Genomic DNA, 19,160 nt, shown 5'->3' with positions numbered 1-19,160 from the left:
AACATGTTGAAGTTTGCCATCATGACACTGACACCAGTGAAATGTTCTAGTTTCGAGGCACTGTGATGACATCCAAGTAGTGGACCAAGTTGTTACGGTTAATGGTTGAGGAAGTTATGAAAGACACAGTTGCCTCCATTTGCTGATGTCTGTCTTTCTAGAGTACTGTCATCATCCTCGTTCACCTCTTGCATGTTTTCAGTTAGTGTTATAATCAGCACTATCTTTGAAATTCCTGTGATGTCAAGTATTAACAATGTTAAGTCTTAACTTTTTAGCTCCATGGTGACAGGAAACAGAAAGATTTTTTGAGACATCCACTCCAAACCCTTTAATCTTTGACGTCTTGAGATTTAGGAGACACGACCAAACTACTGGTGCTCCAACACTCCCTCCTCACCGTCTTGCGAGGAGAGAAAACGAAAAAAAACTAAACGTTGAGATTTACTATTCATATGTGAATATCCCTTTTTTGTAAGTCCTTTCAAGTCTTTTTGCTTTCATGTGCCGTGCCACATGCTACACATGCACCCAGACCTGTGTAGAAGGTGCTCGGATCGACTGCTGTCTGGTGGTCCTGGTGGAGTACCAATGCCCATCAGATTCAGACCGATGCTTAGCCCGCCCATGTTTTGAAGTTCTCATTTTGTTTCTCTATATTTTATGTTCTTTGAGACTTTCTGGAAATATGTTCTTGAAATCAAGTGTTTTGGTTTTAAATGCGTTTATTGAAACGTTCAGGCGGAAAGACGGGTGAGGGTCGCGTGTCAGACCTCCGTCAGTTTCCAAACATATCTCGCAGAATGTACAGAATATTGATCTTTAAAAGTCTCTTCATAGCTGTAAAAAGGATGAGAAATCCTTTCGTCAAGTACAGTACTTGTAATGCGAGGCCATGAGAATCTTGATCTAAGTAGATGTATCACTTGGAAAAATTAAAATTGAAATGTAAAGTTTGGTTTGTCTTGTCTGACAGTTTTTATTTAGCTCCTCTAAGAGTTGTGCGCCAGCCAACTTAATAGACATGAAAGTGTCAATGAATAAAACTCCACCTGAAAGATGGGCTCATGATAGCCATGATTCAGAGCTTCCCTTCTACACAGTATGGAGGCATCAGGAGAAGGTTGGGTTCCCAATATTGCCATCTACTGTATACCATAAACATTACATGTAGTTATTTAGCAGACGCTCTTATCCAGACGACTTATAGAAAGTACAGGGACATTCCCCCCAAGGCAAGTAGGGTGAAGTGCCTTGCCCAAGGACACAATGTCTTTTTCGCACGGCCAGGAATCGAACCGGCAACCTTCTGATTACTAGCCCGATTCCCTAACCGCTCAGCCACCTGACTCTGTCCCATAAAAGGATCTATTTTCTAATTTATGACCACGAAATGGCTGGGCTTTCTCAATTCTGGAGGTGCCAATGACCACGTTGACAAATTTACGACTTCAGATATCCTCTTAGTCAGATCTGGAATTTTTCTGTTCTGGTGAGTTCACTCTGATGTCACGGACATCAGACATTGTGTCACTCAGCCACAACTTGGAAACAAAGTCTTTTTTTTTCTGTCTGCAAAAGTCTGATTTGTTAGAACTTCATTCACCATGACTGTTACACAATCCAGCACACTCAGTATATGTTTATAGGTTGATTGATATCATGTGTCAGAGGCATTATCTCAGGTGAAACTCCATTTATACCATGCGCTTATCTGTAGGTACAGCCAACACTTTCTGCTTGTTTAACAGTGACGGCTCCTAACAATAAACATTTACATTTAGTCATTTAGCCGACGCTCTTATCCAGAGCGACTTACAGTAAGTACAGGGACATTCCCCCTGAAGCAAGTAGGGTGAAGTGCCTTGCCCAAGGACACAACGTCATTTGGCACAGCCAGGAATCGAACCGGTAACCTTCAGATTACTAGCCCGACACCCTAACCACTCAGCCACCTGACTCCCCATAAACAGAGTTCTGTTCAGTCATATCCTTCAGTCTAGCTATATAAACATTGTGCAATATATCTGTCTGATATCAGTTAAAGCAGCGGTCTTCAACCCTGGTCCTCAGGGCCCACTGTCCTGCATGTTTGAGATGTTTCCCTGCTCCAGCACACCTGATTCAAATGAGCGGGTCGTTGTCAAGCTCTGCAGAAGCCTGATGACAACCCATTCATTAGTATCAGGTGTGTTGGAGCAGGGAACCATCTGGAACATGCAGGACAGTGGGCCCTAAGGACCAGGGTTGAAGACCGCTGAGTTTAAGAACAGCTGCAGCGTCACTGGTGAGTCATTTGACACACACACACACACACACACAGTGATAGAGAAGCAGTGTGACTATGCTGACCTGGTACTGACTGTGTGTGTGTGTGTGAAGGATGGTATATCAGGTATATCAGGAACAGTACTTCTAGTCCTTGGGCTTCAAGCATCATTGTCACAATGATGTAGAGTTTGTAGAGTCATAAGTAACGCAATGCATTGTATTGGTATTCTGCCAGACGTGGGAATCACGGAAGTCATCCATCTCTTTAACCGCATAGCTTTGGCTATGACTTTCAGGAACATTTCATGGTCATGTGATCATGATGGTAACATTTCCTCGTCAGGATGATCAGATGTTTTCTTGTAATAGTTCAACAACTAAGGGGGAATGGCCCATGAAATGGGTGCACATGGCTGTTCATCACCCAGGTGTGTGCAGTAGAGCAGAGACAATAGAGTATATTCAGAGTATAGTTAGAGAAGATGGAGAAAGTTCCAGCTACGCACTGACTAACACCCACGCACGCTGGCCTCGTGGGCTACTAGGAAAAACAGATCAAAAATAGGAGACCAAACCATATTTCACGAGGGAGCCATGGTCAGAGATACTGATGTACTGAGGAAAGGTCAGGAAAGGTCACAGGTTGCGAGATAATCTTATGAAGAAGGGGGTTATTAGTTTCCCCTGTTATTAGTTCATGATAATAAAAGCTGACTTAAACCACTCATTCTTTACAGTTGCGAAAATATCCACCTAGAGAGTGCAGCTGCCTGCAAGCCTGTATGTTGAAATACATGAAGTTAAAGTTTATATGGAAGACTTGACTCAAACCCATTAGAACCTGGAGGATGCTTGCTACAGAAACCTGCTTCAGTCCCCCTCCAGTAACCAGTCAAGATCAGGAAGAAGCTTCGCTCACTCACATGGTCCGTACATCTTGACACACTGGGCCTCCTTCCGTGGACACTGTCCGTCTAACGTGCCAAGTCACTCGGCAAGTAGAGTTTTGAGCTTTGCTTATCCACCAGGGGGCAGTGTGGTAGCCTCAAAGCCACAGTGCTGAGTGTTCAGACATGGATGAACTGTCCTCCGGATGACTGGAGAAGAGCAGAGGGCTCCGACATGGCTGCACTGAACTGGGCTCTCACCTTACAGCTCTCACAGCACTCTCCCGCTGCACACTGGGAGCCCTGGGTGAGGGTACAGGTGGTGGCGTTGCAGCACGGGTTGGTGCACTCCTGGAGGAACAACACAAACATGCGTTAATCTACTCTAACTGGAATGTGAGGGCCTTTCGGGAATAACAACAATCACCATAATCAGACATGCCTGCTTACAATATAGGCATGTCAATAAAGACCATCTAACCAAGAGTCCATCAAAATCATGTTGCTAACTTTATAAATAGAAATGTATTGAGATGAGTGAATGTAACTAATCGAATCTTAACTCAGTATAGTCCATTACATCCATGACAACTATTTTTATGAATACAAGCTGCCGGTAAGAGAAGCATGAGATAGGTTTGTACTTGTCTTACACATGCTGTTAGATTTAGTTGCCCAGGGCAAAAGAAAGTAGACAGCACAAGATAAAGGTTTCTTCGGAATCTCAACTATTCAGTTCTACTGACAGACAGCCTAAGAACATGTTTTGTTTTGTTTCTTTATGCGCACAGAAGTTAAGAAACTTCCACCTTCCATGTTTCCATTTCTTCATTTGTCATCTGACTTGAACCAAAAATTCTTACGTTGCAAATATCCTTCTCCAGAGATTACTCCAGATTTTGCTCTGGGTTGTGGAGATTCAAAACAAAGATTCCCGTGAACAAAGATATCTGTGTAAGACTTGGAAGTGTTGTTGTTAGTTTACCTCCAGGGAGCCACAGTCACACTGCTCATCGTTCTCCAGGAAGCTGTTCCCGCACACTGGGGGAGTGACCAGGGCCTCGAACCTGGGCTTGTCCAGCAAGCAGTCGGGATTCCTAGTACTCAGAAACGTTTCAAAGTTTCCACTGCTACAGCTGCTGAACGTTAGCTGGATGTGATAGCTGAGAGGAAAACCTTGCATCACCTTCAAGGTCATGTTCTTTGAACACACACACACACTTATGTACATGTGTATATACTGTGTACTTCTGTGTATATTGACACTGTTTTCGGCCACACAACATCTCTAGAACCACGGTAGCATCTGTTTTACAGTATGCTTCACGGAGAACAGCAACAGCCAGTGTACCTGGTTCCTCGAGACATTACACAGCTTTTTTCCATTTTGTCCAGATACAGCCACGTTCGTCGTGGTTCATCCCCAGGTTGTGGCCCATCTCGTGGGCCAAGATGTTCGCCACTGCGATAGCCCTGGGGCTGTGGTTCTGAGGTGTGGTCAGTACAGTCAACACCAATTTGTGGTGGAAATAATTGTCATGGATCTTTCTAAAGCACATTAATCTCAACTCATTGATACTTAAGTATTCGTTTTTATTGGTTCCAAGACCATTATGAAAAAACTGTTGATGCCATTGAAACAGTTTATTTTAGCGTTTTGTTGATGAGGCAGTTACACATCATATCTGTGTCTGAAAAGAAAACTTCCTAATTTCTCGTGGTTAAATTCTCTGTAGCAACATATTAACCACAGACACATGTCACATTGCAGGGAATATTTTTCCCTCACAACTGAACACAGTTTCTAGCTTTTAAGCCACCTGCCAGTCATGAGTCACCACACACAATGACATTGTTTACCAATAGATTACTCAAGCAAGCAGTAATGTCACAACCTAATGTTTTAAATTGAAATCTTAAGCTATGTACTTGTTCTGTAAGTGTACCATACCTGCACCACCCACGTTGAGCGATCGGAACAGACCGTCCCAATGAAGGCCAGGCCCATTGTGGATCCTTCAAAGTCAATACCACTGTACCACAAAGACAACGCAGCACATCTGTCATGCAAAGCCACGATGACAGCTTGTAGAAAAGAAAAAAAAAGAAGACTGACGATTGGTCAGTCAGTCAGAGGTAGGCACGGGTCCTACCTGATGAGATAGGCGTTGTCGTGTTTCTTCCTGGCGACCAGGTCTTTGTTCCTCCACTTGGTGAAGGCGTCAAGTGTGGCACCTGCGGGAGCGGTGACCGAAATCTGATCCCCGTTAGACCACTGTGTCTATTGTGATTGTGAGGTCAAGTACACTCCGTGAAGTACATGAATAAGTTTACTGTGACTGAGATCATGTGTCTGAGGCCCTTTCTCAGGTGAGACTTCATTCTTACCACACGGTTATCCACGGCGAGGTACAGCTCCACATACTTCTGCTGCTGGAACAGTGACGGCCCCTAACAATAAAAGGAGTTTTGTTCAGTCATATCCTTCAGCCTATCACTCAGTCTAACAATGAAAGCCTGTGTGGTATCTCTACCTGATATCGGTCAACGTAAACAGGAAGTGCGAAGGCTGACTCACTGCGGCGTGGGAGCGGCTTTTGCTGGTGATGGGGGGATCATTGCTGTCCCAGGTCGTGTTGGTGACGCCGCATGTCATCGGCGTGGAGCTCTGGTCCTCGTAGTTGAGCACGGCGTGGTCCCCGGCATCGTCACCAGACAGGGGCTCTATCAAATACCTCTGGGCCGATGTCTTGAAGTAACCCCTAAACCAAAATCCCAGGTGTCGTCTTTGTGTGAACAGATTATTTAGTAGGGTCGTTTTGGTGCAGAACTATTTCTGAGGCCTACCTGAGTCCATCGCATGTGCTCATGCTGACCAGGGACTCACTATCGTTGACAATCCTGCCATGGTAGTAACAGTTATCCTGAGGAGAAGGAAGACATTGAGTGGATACACAGCAAAGGGACAGATGGATGGATGGGTGAATGGATGAGTGGATGGATGGATGAGTGAAGGAAAATGGCTGTAGTTTGGACATGTGGGAGTCTCAACCCAATATGCTTTGTAGTTACTAACCAGGTCCTTTGGAGTGGATGTAACTTGAGTGCCGTCCTCAAGGTAGTGAGTCTCACTATAGTCTCTGGTGAGCAAGTCTCTGAGTGTGTGAGAAGCCAAAGATATGATCATGCAAGCAGACGGCTTCATTGTAAACCCACGCACTCCAACTCTGACACCATATTTAGAAGCAACACTTGCTGTCGTCTGGTAGAGGAAGTTTGAGCTCTAGTTAAGAGTCGCCACATCAGTTGGTTTCACATCGGTTTGGGCACATTACAAATTGAATTTAGAAGTTAGTGTACCTATTTTTCACCAGGTGCATCTCGATATCTTTGTCTCCCACCCACCTGACTCTGAGACCCAACCAGAGTGCACCCAACCATGCGCTGTAATTACGGGGACTTTTCTTTTATGTGTCTACCAAACCAATCCAGGTGAATCCAGACAGTGTTTTGAACCGTAACCTTTGGCATAACTATGAGAACCTGTTTTTAATGAAAAAGGCTCTACTGACTTTATAACTCCTGGAACAGAAGGCTTTGTGTCGCATTTTTTTCAGTAGCGTTCAACGTAGTCTTAGGGTGTACCCTTTACTAGTGTATTGTGTAAAAAATAAAATTGAGAATGTCATAAACCTAGGGAAACATTGGTAAGATCTGTGTTTGTAATTGTTTTCACCATGATGTGACCCTGCAACCGTTCAGTACATTGTGTCATGTTTTGGGACAGTAAAATACCAAATACATGGTGTCGTTCTCACCATGATTGTGTAAATGTGTCCCATCGGTTGTTGAGAAATCAAAACCACACTAAAACCGCCTGACACGGAACATGTTGACTTTGTGAGAGACTTGTTTCCTCGTCTGCCAGGTACAGACAGCGATCTGAGCGATTTTTGTAGGGTTCCCTAAAGATCCCGGGGGCATCGCAGACAAACTTCCGATAAATGTTATGAGGACGTTACATGGACGTCCCGGGGAGGTTAAAATATCTCATCTATAACTTGTTAGACTAATTAGGATGCTTTGTTGAACATTAAGAGGACTGTAGATTCACAAGAAAAAAAAGGGCACTGTGATCCTATACAGTAGATATGTAAGATACACAAATTCTACTGTCTATCCGTCAATGGAACACAACTGTGTTAATCTGCCCTCTGCTGGCAATCACCAAATGATGCTGTATCACAAATAGGCCTTCATCATAATAAAATATTTTTCCATTGGGGAGTCACCTGCCGGTGTCGTACCAAGGCACTTATCCCCACCAGGATTTGTATGCCCTGGCCACAGGAGCTTGCGTGTACTAAGAGAAGCTGCACTTCGAATTCACCTCTTAAATGGAACAAATAGCGATGTGGAAGACTCAACAGGGTTTTCCATAGTAACAATGGACTCATTTATCTACATTACATTTACATTTATTCATTTAGCAGACACTTTTATCCAAAGCGACTTTCAAGAGAGAGCTTTACAAAAGAGCATAGGTCACTGATCATAACAACGAGATAGCCCCAAAACATTGCGAGTAGCCAAACATGAAGCATATTGTGAAAAGCAAATAAGTGCCAATGGGGAGAACCATAAGAGCATGTAGTTAATCAAGTTACAAATTAAACAACATTAACCTCAAAAGTGCAAGTGTGCACCTGTAGAAAAAAGCAAGCAACAATAATATAATATAATTCACAGCGAGTAAAAGAAATTTAATCAGTTACAACTAACCAACTACAACTAACTAAAGAGCAACAAGTCCCTCAGTAAGAGTCATTGTGTTCCTGGAGGAAGCTAACATCAGGTCCAGCAAATCATTCCTAAGTACCGTTGTACTCCCGGAACAAGTGTGTCTTAAGCCTTTTCTTGAAGGTGGGGAGACAGTCAGTGTCTCTGATGGAGGTGGGGAGTTGATTCCACCATTGGGGGGCCAGACAGGAGCTTGGGTTGGGAGCGGGCGCTCTTGAGAGGTGGGACCACCAGACCGTTGTCAGAAGACGACCGTAGGTGGCGGGTGGGAGTGTAAGGCTGGAGGAGAGACTTGATGTAGTCGGGAGCAGTCCCGTTCACTGCTCGGAAGGTCAGTACCAGGGTCCCATGTAACATGGGAACGTCTGGGTAGATTGAAGATCAGGCGGGCCGCTGCGTTTTGTATTTATTAATTATTATTTAAAAGTATTTATCTACATAAATACGTTTATTTGTCTGTTACATTAAGGCAACCTGTGAATTGTTTAATGCGTCGTTTAGTATTGTGGATTAATCCACAGTGTTTTCCAAAGTTCCATATTGCCATGCACCTTAGCTACATAGGCCGACTGATAGGCCTATCTATGTGACTCAACATCATATGCAGGTGTATGAACAATATGTTTTCTTTTAATCTAGGCTACCTCCATATGTCCATTCTCTGCGGTTGTGGTCTGACAAGGATGCCCCGTCTTTGCTAACCCGTCCCTGCCCTCTAACGTGATTTCTGTTTTAATGTAATTAAGTTTGATATGGCTTTTCAATGAAACACTTTGTTCACCGGTCTACCATAAACAACTTGAGATAATATGGAGATGTCTGCTCTTTTCTAGCAATAGTTACAGAGGGGGTACACATTATATCAGGCCGTTTTTTCACCTGATATAATGTGTATCCCCTCTGTAACTATTCTTGTCTACCATATGAGTTACAGTGATGATTACCTTAGTCACAGTGGCTGTTTGGTTCTGAGGTCTTATTAGACAATATCTTAAAAGTTTAAAACGAGATAGATGTACATTTTCAAGGTACACAAATTTACAGTAGTATCATTTTTTAAGAAACGTTTTCACACACCCATCTGCTCACATGGAAGTAAAACATAAATATATAATAACATAATATAAAAAGATATGGCAGCGCATGTAGTCAGGAGTCAATCTCCTGGTCTTAAAGAGTAACTAAACACCGAAACCTATTGTTTTAGCTAGGTTTAATACTCACGCATGGCATGGCTATATAGAGGAGTGCTATGGCTGACATTGTGGTGTCTAGTTACTCTTTAAAAATAAAGTGCCCTTTAAAAAGTGGGGTCGCCGGAGAGAGACCTTAGTGCATGGTTCAAAGGTTATCTAATCAGGCTCCTCTATGCCCATCCAGCATTCTGCATCCTGCATCCTGCATTCTGCATTCTGCACATCATTGGCACAAACATCCTCCTTTTTATTTCCAGAGAAGATCGATGAAGAAGCTCTTTTGTAAGGATGAACTTGGACAGTTTCCTAAGCTTCTTCCTGCAGGTCTTTGACCTGATTGGGCATCCCCATCCATCTCCTCTGGGTGGTGCTGTGTCAGTGTCAAGTCACACCCTTTGTGGAGGTGTTGGCCTCAAAGCCTGAGAAAAAACCCAAAACAAATATGATTTCAACACCGATCTTTGTCGTTTGGTTGACAGATCGAAGCGTCACATTGAACCGAACGACAGAATATACGAGACGTTCTCTACCTGGCGTGCAGCCATGAAGTTCTGAGCAGGCGCTTGAGGTTTCTTCGCCGATGAGGGAGGTGGAGGCGGAGGAGGAGTTCTCGTGGGCCTTGGCGGCTGTAAAGAGATGATGAATGCCAACGCGTTCTCGCTTTTTTACTGTAACAGCGAATGCTAACGCGCTCGGCAAACAATAATAAGAATTGACGGTACAGAGGAAATCGTTTGACTGTACCTGGGATTTTGACTTGGGTGTGTTGGGGACGGTTGCTTTTGTGTGGAAGAACCCAGGGTTGTCCACCGCATGTGGTTTTCGCGTATGGACACTGTTGAAGAAGCAGAGAGTTAGGTCAACGTACAGACATGCACGCACACGCACGTTGTTCTGCACATGGATAGTGCCGTGGATCCTTCGCTGACCTGGGTAGACCAAGACTCTGTCGTTTCTTCCAGAGGAGGATGGCGCCCACGATCACAGCGGCCAGGACCAGCAGGGAGATGGTCACTGCTATAGCAGTTATGGCCTCTGCAAGAACAGGGCAGAGAAGACACGACTGATGGTTACACAAAGCATATATTTGGGCATGATCTTCATGGACATATGGACTTCTCGGAGGCCCAAGTCATACCATTGGAGAGGGTGTTGAAATCTCCATCCTTCTGGTCACAGTTAGGAGGAACCCAGCCTGGCTCACACTGGCACTGATTCTTGTGGTTACACACCTGGGAGACACACAGTGACGTCACAGAAAGATACTCAGAGGGGTTCAAAGGAACCTTTTTGGGGTGTTCCTGCAGTTAGCTAAAAGTAATGTGATGTTGATGTTTGTGAGGACGGCAGACTGCTGTACTCACTGCATGGCCTTGGCAGCGTGCCGAACAGTTAGTGTTTCTGTACGCTGTGTGGAGATCCACACACTCGTTCTGGTTGCACACCTTGAGAAAGGTGAGAAAGGACAGACAGAGATGGTGTGAAGACACAAGCACACCGTATCAGATTTGGAGCGCAGATCTATTTCCTTTCTTGTCTAGACACACCTCGTGGACCAACTTCTCCTTTAAAATGTCATTGGGTAACAAAGCAGTAGAGTCAATTTACCATTCCATCACCGCACTTGCTCCCAGTATCCACCTGGCCAAGGTCGTTGTTATGGTCACCGTAGAACGTTGCCTGGCAGTCAGAGAACTTAACCATGCGGCCGTAGTTAGGGTCATTGTTACCGTTGGCGCAGAACAGTTTCCCACACATCACGTCTCTACAGGTGAAAACCCAGATTACATCCTTCAGTTAAGTCCTGAGTGGATGAGCAGAGAGCTCCAGATGGTGGAGGGGTAGCAGAGGGGTAGCGGAGACTCACTGTTGCTGGCAAGGGATATACGTGTCGGGGCTGGGTCGTTTACAGAAGGCATAGTACAGACCACGGGTGTTCTGGTTGTAGCAGTACTGGCGAGCCACCTCGGCCGCTGAAGAGAAACGGGTGAGATGTCAAGGTAGGACGAAGTGGGTGTTTATCTCATATGGGAATCACGTAAGTCATCCATCTCTTTAACCGCAAAGCTTTGGCTATGACTTTCAGGAATATTTCCTGGTCAGGATGATCAGATGTTTTCTTGTAATAGTTCAACAACTTAGAATGGCAATGGGAATGGCCCATGAAATGGGTGCACATGGCTGTTCATCACCCAGGTGTGTGCAGTAGAGCAGAGACAACAGGCCCATTCAGAGTATAGTTAGAGAAGATGGAGAAAGTTCCAGCTACGCACTGACTAACACCCACGCACGCTGGCCTTGTGGGCTACTAGGAAAAACAGATCAAAAATAGGAGACCAAACCATATTTCACGAGGGAGCCATGGTCAGAGATACTGATGTACTGAGGAAAGGTCAGGAAAGGTCACAGGTTGCGAGATAATCTTATGAAGAAGGGGGTTATTAGTTTCCCCTATTATTAGTTCATGATAATAAAAGCTGACTTAAACCATTCATTCTTTACAGTTGCGAAAATATACACCTAGAGTGCAGCTGCCTGCAAGCAAGTATGTTGACATACATGAAGTTAAAGTTTATATGGAAGACTTGACTCAAACCCATTAGAACCTGGAGGATGCTTGCTACAGAAACCTGCTTCAGTCCCCCTCCAGTAACCAGTCAAGATCAGGAAGAAGCTTTGCTCACTCACATGGTCCGTACATCTTGACACACTGGGCCTCCTTCCGTGGACACTGTCCGTCTATGCAGTAGCCTCTGTCTCCCTCACAGGGGACGCCGTTGACGGAGAAGACGTCCTCGGGGCAGTCAGGGGACGTCCCGCTGCAGTACTCCGCCAGGTCACAGTCGTCCTGCTTCCGACGACACTCCCTGGACGGGGGGAGGATCTGTGGACAGGTTCACGTACCATCATCAGCCTCTCGGTGGAAAAACTCGCATATGCTACATTTTGAATCGAAAACTATCATCTAGGTTTGTTTTCTTTGGGGATAAAAATACGAAATTACGAAAACGTTTTTTGTTTGGAACGAGTCACTCGGCAAGTAGAGTTTTGAGCTTTGCTTATCCACCAGGGGGCAGTGTGGTAGCCTCAAAGCCACAGTGCTGAGTGTTCAGACATGGATGAACTGTCCTCCGGATGACTGGAGAAGAGCAGAGGGCTCCGACATGGCTGCACTGAACTGGGCTCTCACCTTACAGCTCTCACAGCACTCTCCCGCTGCACACTGGGAGCCCTGGGTGAGGGTACAGGTGGTGGCGTTGCAGCACGGGTTGGTGCACTCCTGGAGGAACAACACAAACATGCGTTAATCTAGGACAATGATGGGAACTGGTCACTTCTGTGATGGAGTCATATTAATCAGCGATCTGTGTGCCCTCCTTCTGCCAACCAAACCCCCATAACAGGCATTTAAAAGATTGTGAGACTAGAAATGTGTTTTTCCAGAGTGTGTTGTAGCCAGACAAGCAGGAGAACACTAGTTAAGTAGAAAACACAGGAAGATGCCAGTTAACCTCACCAACAGGTTTGGACAGATTCAATAATCTGACTCTTACTCTAACTGGAATGTGAGGGCCTTTCATGGAATAACAACAATCACCATAATCAGACATGCCTGCTCACAAAATAGGCATGTCAATAACAACCAAGTATCCAAGAGTCCATCAAAATCATGTTGCTAACTTTATAAATAGGAATGTATTGAGATGAGTGAATGTAACTAATCGAATCTTAACTCAGTATAGTCCATTACATCCATGACAACTATCTTTATGAATACAAGCTGCTGGGAAGAGAAGCATGAGATAGGTTTGTACTTGTCTTACACATTCTGTAAGATTTAGTTGCCCAGGGCAAAAGAAAGTAGACAGCACAAGATAAAGATTTCTTCGAAATCTCAACTATTCAGTTCTACTGGCAGATAGCCTAAGAACGTGTTTTGTTTTGTTTCTTCATGCGCACAGAAGTTAATAAACTTCCACCTTCCATGTTTCCATTTCTTCATTCGTCATCTGACTTGAACCAGGGATTACTCCCTCTATTTTGCTCTGGGTTGTGGAGATTCAAAACAAATATTCCCGTGAACAAAGATATCTGTGTAAGACTTGGAAGTGTTGTTGTTAGTTTACCTCCAGGGAGCCACAGTCACACTGCTCATCGTTCTCCAGGAAACCGTTCCCACACACCGGGGGAGTGACCAGGGCCTCGAACCCGGGCTTGTCCAGCAAGCAGTCGGGATTCCTAGTCCTCAGAAACGTTTCAAAGTTCCCACTGCTACAGCTGCTGAAGGATCGGGGGATGTCCCAGCTGAGAGGAAAACTTTGCATTAGCTTCAAGGTCATGTTCTTTGAACACACAAACACAAACTTATGTACATGTGTATATACTGTGTACTTCTGTGTATATTGACACCGTTTTCAACCACACAACGTCTCTAGAAGTCAGTTAGTGAGTCAGTTGGCTGAGCGGTGAGGGAGTCGGGCTAGAAATCCGAAGGTTGCCAGTTCGATTCCCGGTCATGCCAACTGAAATTGTGTCCTTGGGCAAGGCACTTCACCCTACTTGCCTCGGGGGAATGTCCCTGTACTTACTGTAAGTCGCTCTGGATAAGAGCGTCTACTAAATGACTAGCAGCTCGGTAGCATGTGTTTTACAGTATGCTTCACGGAGAACAGCAACAGCCAGTGTACCTGAGTGCTGCAGCCATTATACAGCTGTTTCCAGTGCAGGTGCAGCTACTGGAGTCGTCGTGGTTCATCCCCAGGTTGTGGCCCATCTCGTGGGCCAAGGTGGCCCCCACTGCGATAGCCCTGGGGTTGTGGTTCTGAGGTGTGGTCAGTGCAGTTAAAACCAATTTGTGGTGGAAATAATTGTCATGGATCTTTCTAAAGCACATTAATCACAACTCATTGATGTTTAAATATTAGGTTTTATTGGTCCCAAGACCATTATGGAAAAAAAACCTGTTGATGCTATTGAAACTGTTTATTTTAGGTTTTTGTTGACGAGGCAGTTACACATCCTATCTGTGTCTGTCCTAATTTCTCGTGGTTAAATTCTCTGTAGAAACATATTAACCCAGACAATGTCACATTGCAGTGAATATTTTTCCCTCACAACTGAACACAGTTTCTAGCTTTTAAGCCACCTGCCAGTCATGAGTCACCACACACAATGACATTGTTTACCAATAGATTACTCAAGCAAGCAGTAATGTCACAACCTAATGTTTTAAATTGAAATCTTAAGCTATGTACTTGTTCTGTAAGTGTACCATACCTGCACAACCCCCGTTGAGTGAGCCGAGCACACCGTCCCAACGAAGGCCAGGCCCACGGTGGATCCTTCAAAGTCAATACCACTGTACCACAAAGACAACGCAGGACAGTTACATTTAGTCATTTAGCAGCCGTCTTATCCAGAGCGACTTACAGTAAGTACAGGGACATTCCCCCCCGAGGCAAGTAGGGTGAAGTGCCTTTCCCAAGGACTCAACGTCATTTGGCAGAGCCGGGAATAGAACCGGTAACCTTCAGATTACTAGCCCGACTCCCTAACCGCTCAGCCACCTGACTCCCAGCACATCTGTCATGCAAAGCCACGACGACAGCTTGTCGACGGCAACAAAAAAAGTAGACTGCCGATTGGTCAGAAACCACGTCAGTCAGAGGTAGGCACGGGTCCTATACCTGATGAGATGGGCGTTGTCGTGTTTCTTCCTGGCGACCAGGTCTTTGTTCCTCCACTTGGAGAACGCGTCCAGTGTGGCGCCTGCGGGCGCGGTGACCGAAATCTGATCCCCGTTAGACCACACCTCCATCCCGGTAAGGGCGACAAAGGTGTTCAGAGGCTTGTACACCTGCAGGAGGAGACCTTTGAGACACATTCTATACAGCATGGGGGCTAAGGGGGGAGGTTGGGTTCCCAGTTTGTGCATTGTCACATCTTGTGTACTGTATAGCATAAACTGATCTGTTGCCCTATGTGAGGCTGAGAAATGACTGGGATTTCGTAATGCAGGCAGTGCCAGTGACTCACCGCGTTGACAAAATTTACGATTTCAAACATCCTCTGCCGTATGTCTGGGAGATTCCTCTTCATGCTTTCGTACTGAAAACGTGGGCACAGTTGCATGTTTTGGTGAGGTCACACTGATGTCATTGATATCGGACATCCTGTCTCTCAGCCACTGACCACCGTGACGTGGCTGACCACCTCACGGTGGCTTCGTGTCTTTGAGGTCAAGTACACTCCATGTAGTACATGAATACGTTTACTGTGACTGAGATCATGTGTCTGAGGCCCTTTCTCAGGTGAGACTTCATTCTTACCACACGGTTATCCACGGCGAGGTACAGCTCCACATACTTCTGCTGCTGGAACAGTGACGGCCCCTAACAATAAAAGGAGATCTGTTCAGTCATATCCTTCAGCCTATCAGTCAGTCTAACAATGAAAGCCTGTGTGGCATCTCTACCTGATATCGGTCAACGTAAACAGGAAGTGTGAGGGCTGACTCACTGCGGCGCGGGAGCGGCTTTTGCTGGTGGTGGGGGGATAGTTGCTGTCCCAGCTTGTGTTGGTGACGCCGCACGTCATCGGCGTGGAGCTCTGGTCCTCGTAGTTGAGCACGGCGTGGTCCCCGGCATTGTCACCAGACAGGGGCTCTATCAAATACCTCTGGGCCGATGTCTTGAAGTAACCCCTAAACCAAAATCCCAGGTGATGTCTTTGTGTGAACAGATTATTTAGTAGGGTCGTTTTGGTGCAGAACTACCTGAGTCCATCGCATGTGCTCATGCTGACCAGGGACTCACTATCGTTGACAATCCTGCCATGGTAGTAACAGTTATCCTGAGGAGAAGGAAGACATTGAGTGGATACACAGCAAAGGGACAGATGGATGGATGGGTGAATGGATGAGTGGATGGATGGATGAAGGAAAATGGCTGTAGTTTGGACATGTGGGCGTCTCAACCCAATATGCTTTGTAGTTACTAACCTGGTCCTTTGGAGTGGATGTAACTTGAGTGCCGTCCTCAAGGTAGTGAGTCTCACTGTAGTCTCTGGTGAGCAGGTCTCTGAGTGTGTGAGAAGCCAAAAATATGATCATGCAAGCAGACGGCTTCATTGTAAACCCACGCACTCCAACTCTGACACCATATTTGGAAGCAAAACTTGCTGTCGTCAAGTAGAGGAAGTTTGAGCTCTAGTTAAGAGTTGCCACATCAGTTGGTTTCACATCGGTTTGGGCACATTACAAATTGAATTTAGAAGTTAGTGTACCTATTTTTCTCCAGGTGCATCTCGATATCTTTGCCTCCCACCCGCATGCCATACTTTAATGTTTCTGGCCTTGATGACTGAAAGAGAGAAAACAAGGATGTCTATGTATTTGCAGTGTAAAACTTGACGACAAAAAATCAAGTGCATTCATGTGTGGGTGAGCAAGCAAGCGAGAAACTCACCTCTGCGTGTCTCCTATAAAGAGCGTGGAGTTTAATAGGTCGCACCACTTCATAGTCTGTCACCCCGTCAAGTTCAGGACCTCGACTCACTAAGGAGAGACGTGGAGAGGAGGGGGGTGTAAATAAACTCACTACTGTATGGACCATTGTCCTTTGTCCTTCCATGCAATTATCTAACAGTGGAGATCAGTTGGAGTTGTGAACAGGTTGGACCTGTGCAAGATGTTAAATTGACCTACCTGGTTGGTTTCTGTCCTGTGTGGATTCAATGTGACTCTGAGACCAGAGTGCACCCAACCATGCTCTGTAATTATGGGGACTTTTCTTTTATGTGTCTACCAAACCAATCCAGGTGAATCCAGACAATGTTTTGAACCGTAACCTTTGGCATAACTATGAGAACCTGTTTTTAATGAAAAAGGCTCTACTGACTTTATAACTCCTGGAACAGAAGGCTTTGTGTCGCATTTTTTTCAGTAGCGTTCAACGTAGTCTTAGGGTGTACCCTTTACTAGTGTATTGTTTAAAAAAAAAAAATCTGATTATGTCATAAACCTAGGGAAACATTGGTAAGATCTGTGTTTGTAATTGTTTTCACCATGATGTGACCCTGCAACCGTTCAGTACATTGTGTCATGTTTTGGGACAGTAAAATACCAAATACATGGTGTCGTTCTCACCATGATTGTGTAAATGTATTCCGTCGGTTGTTGTGAAATCAAAACCACACTAAAACCGCCTGACACGGAACATGTTGACTTTGTGAGAGACTTGTTTCCTCGTCTTCCAGGTACAGACAGCGATCTGAGAGGAAAATAGCTGTGTTGTGGTCCAGAGTCCATTTCCATTTTCAACCGCATAGGTTCAAAGACTCGGACAGTTATGGGTGCGAAGGCATCGTAGAGTTTGTGATAAGTCTGATATGTTCACCACTGCTTCCAAAGTATTGACTTAGTAATGGCAGATATGGTATCAGTATTTGGTGGCAAATATTGTGTCAGTATTTGGTGGCACAGACCAGTGTTTCTCTCCAAGGTCTGTGTTCTTTTCGTTTGTCTGTTTGGAAGTAATGGCTGGCAGTCTTCTACACACAGTTTACATACTCCAGTTATACCCCTTCCAACAACACAGCTTACTATCGGCATAGTTTATCTTACATTCACATCATTTAGACATGACTGAGAAAAGTCCTCTCTTAGAAAAACACTATTGAGGATGGAGCATGTATAAGAAACCCTACATAGTCTCTGTGAGAGAACCAAGTTTCTGTTAAGCACCATGGGAACACGGCTTTGCCGGGTTAACTCATTAATAAGGTATGGTTGTTGAGTGTAGGTGGGTGTATCCTGTGTCTTACCTGAGGGAGTCAGCGAGGCAGCCAGGGTAAAGATCCACAATAGAACTTCAAGTGTCATTGTCCGAGTATAGACAGCTTCTGAAACAGAAGATCCAGGCTGTGTGCTTTATGGGAATGCCTGGCTGCATGCTCATGCATTGCCGGTGATAAGCCCCACCTTTGTTAGCATGTTCAGCCCGTCAGAGCAACTTCCTGAATGACAGTGTAGGTGCTCATGACAGGCATGGACACGCCCTTGGTTTAAGTAAATTATGCTAAAAAACACCAGTATCTCATGACACCAATGTCACTAAGTAACATTTGCCTCTGGCATGTTCCTTTTTTTTCTTTGTAGAAAAACTCAACAAACGGAAGCAGGGGCAGGATATTACACACTTAAATGTGTTTTATACACTACCGTCAAGATGGGTTGGTTCCCTTATGTGGTCAGCCAAGTGTCTGATGAGTCAGCAGCTTCATCAGGATCCTGTGGAAGGTGGTCCCACAAAAGTATCCTCTGACAGTTTCACAGAACAAATCACTTCCTTGAAGATAAAGTCCCGTGCCTGCACACAAAACGCCACACACTGCTGATCATCGTGCCAGGAAAACAAAAAGGCAACGTCCAAAGTCGTTTTTTTGATGCTTGCGCTCTCTCTCTCCTTCTCCCACTCCACGCATGCTTGGATCCCCGCCCAAGCCCCAGACACAGTGAGAGAGGACAATACCACCAATGTGTTGTCTCTCTAACACTGACAAGTCCAGGCCGTTTCAGGACACCGATGAGAAATCTAGGCTGTGTCCCCCCTTGACCTTCCTGGACTTGAAACAAAAGACAAAATAACCATCCGACAACACCTTCCCTGCTTGTGTGTTTAGTGTGCAGTCAGGTTTAAAGAATTCACTGGTTTGGTGAGGTTGTTTTGGAGTGACCTGAGAGTCAAGCAGGGGTCATGGCCTAACCCAACAATTGCCTTATTCAGAAAGAGTCTCACTTGTCAGCGTCTCTTGAAAAGATTTTTTATGCAAAAATGTCTTTAAAACAGGGACGAGTTTTCAGTCACCTAGAAACTAACAAAGTTCTTATTTGACACGTGGTTTATAAACCCTGGACGACTTTCACGTTACTCTAATGCTGTTGTAGGTTGCCGTTAACTAAAGAATCCAATGCGTCGTTTAGTATTGTGGCTTAATCGACAGTGTT

General features: G+C 45.1%; 2 protein-coding genes across 2 annotated transcripts; both read right to left on the bottom strand.

Moving 5' to 3' along the window:
- Window positions 1-3,338: 3,338 nt before the first annotated feature.
- On the bottom strand, window positions 3,339-8,315 carry LOC136937819 (zinc metalloproteinase-disintegrin BlatH1-like). The gene is made up of 11 exons (XM_067230936.1): window positions 8,251-8,315; window positions 6,519-6,569; window positions 6,235-6,313; window positions 6,006-6,082; window positions 5,737-5,920; window positions 5,493-5,609; window positions 5,312-5,439; window positions 5,110-5,191; window positions 4,567-4,645; window positions 4,144-4,385; window positions 3,339-3,509 (listed from the first exon to the last, which is right to left on the bottom strand). Exons 1-11 carry the CDS (start codon window positions 8,313-8,315, stop codon window positions 3,339-3,341), a joined length of 1,275 nt encoding a protein of 424 aa, XP_067087037.1.
- Window positions 7,626-18,118, bottom strand: LOC136937943 (zinc metalloproteinase-disintegrin-like berythractivase). The gene is made up of 22 exons (XM_067231106.1): window positions 17,978-18,118; window positions 16,621-16,709; window positions 16,439-16,515; window positions 16,155-16,233; window positions 15,930-16,006; window positions 15,674-15,857; window positions 15,484-15,546; window positions 15,191-15,262; window positions 14,842-15,011; window positions 14,432-14,513; window positions 13,843-13,976; window positions 13,282-13,459; window positions 12,345-12,434; window positions 11,843-12,038; window positions 11,022-11,127; window positions 10,763-10,919; window positions 10,519-10,599; window positions 10,293-10,386; window positions 10,084-10,189; window positions 9,899-9,989; window positions 9,685-9,780; window positions 7,626-9,573 (listed from the first exon to the last, which is right to left on the bottom strand). Exons 1-22 carry the CDS (start codon window positions 18,033-18,035, stop codon window positions 9,541-9,543), a joined length of 2,313 nt encoding a protein of 770 aa, XP_067087207.1. The 5' UTR covers window positions 18,036-18,118; the 3' UTR covers window positions 7,626-9,540.
- Between the last annotated feature and the right edge of the window lie 1,042 nt (window positions 18,119-19,160).

The sequence above is a fragment of the Osmerus mordax genome, chromosome 28 (assembly GCF_038355195.1).
Source record: "Osmerus mordax isolate fOsmMor3 chromosome 28, fOsmMor3.pri, whole genome shotgun sequence".
Lineage (NCBI taxonomy): Eukaryota > Metazoa > Chordata > Actinopteri > Osmeriformes > Osmeridae > Osmerus > Osmerus mordax.
Note: the sequence above shows the minus strand (reverse complement) of the source record. Positions and strands in the feature narration are given on the sequence as shown.

Bases quoted from the DNA above. Each gene is read 5' to 3' on its own strand.
- LOC136937819 (XM_067230936.1), bottom strand. From the start codon at position 8,315: ATGTTACATGGGACCCTGGTACTGACCTTCCGAGCAGTGAACGGGACT. The intron at 5,440-5,492 runs GTAAACTTATTC...CAATCACAATAG, and splicing joins GACACATGATCTCAGTCACA to ACACAGTGGTCTAACGGGGA. The intron at 5,192-5,311 runs GTAGGACCCGTG...TTTGTGGTACAG, and splicing joins GACAACGCCTATCTCATCAG to TGGTATTGACTTTGAAGGAT.
- LOC136937943 (XM_067231106.1), bottom strand. From the start codon at position 18,035: ATGACACTTGAAGTTCTATTGTGGATCTTTACCCTGGCTGCCTCGCTG. The intron at 16,710-17,977 runs GTAAGACACAGG...GTCTCTCCTTAG, and splicing joins TGCCTCGCTGACTCCCTCAG to TGAGTCGAGGTCCTGAACTT. The intron at 16,234-16,438 runs GTACACTAACTT...TCACACACTCAG, and splicing joins ATGCACCTGGAGAAAAATAG to AGACCTGCTCACCAGAGACT.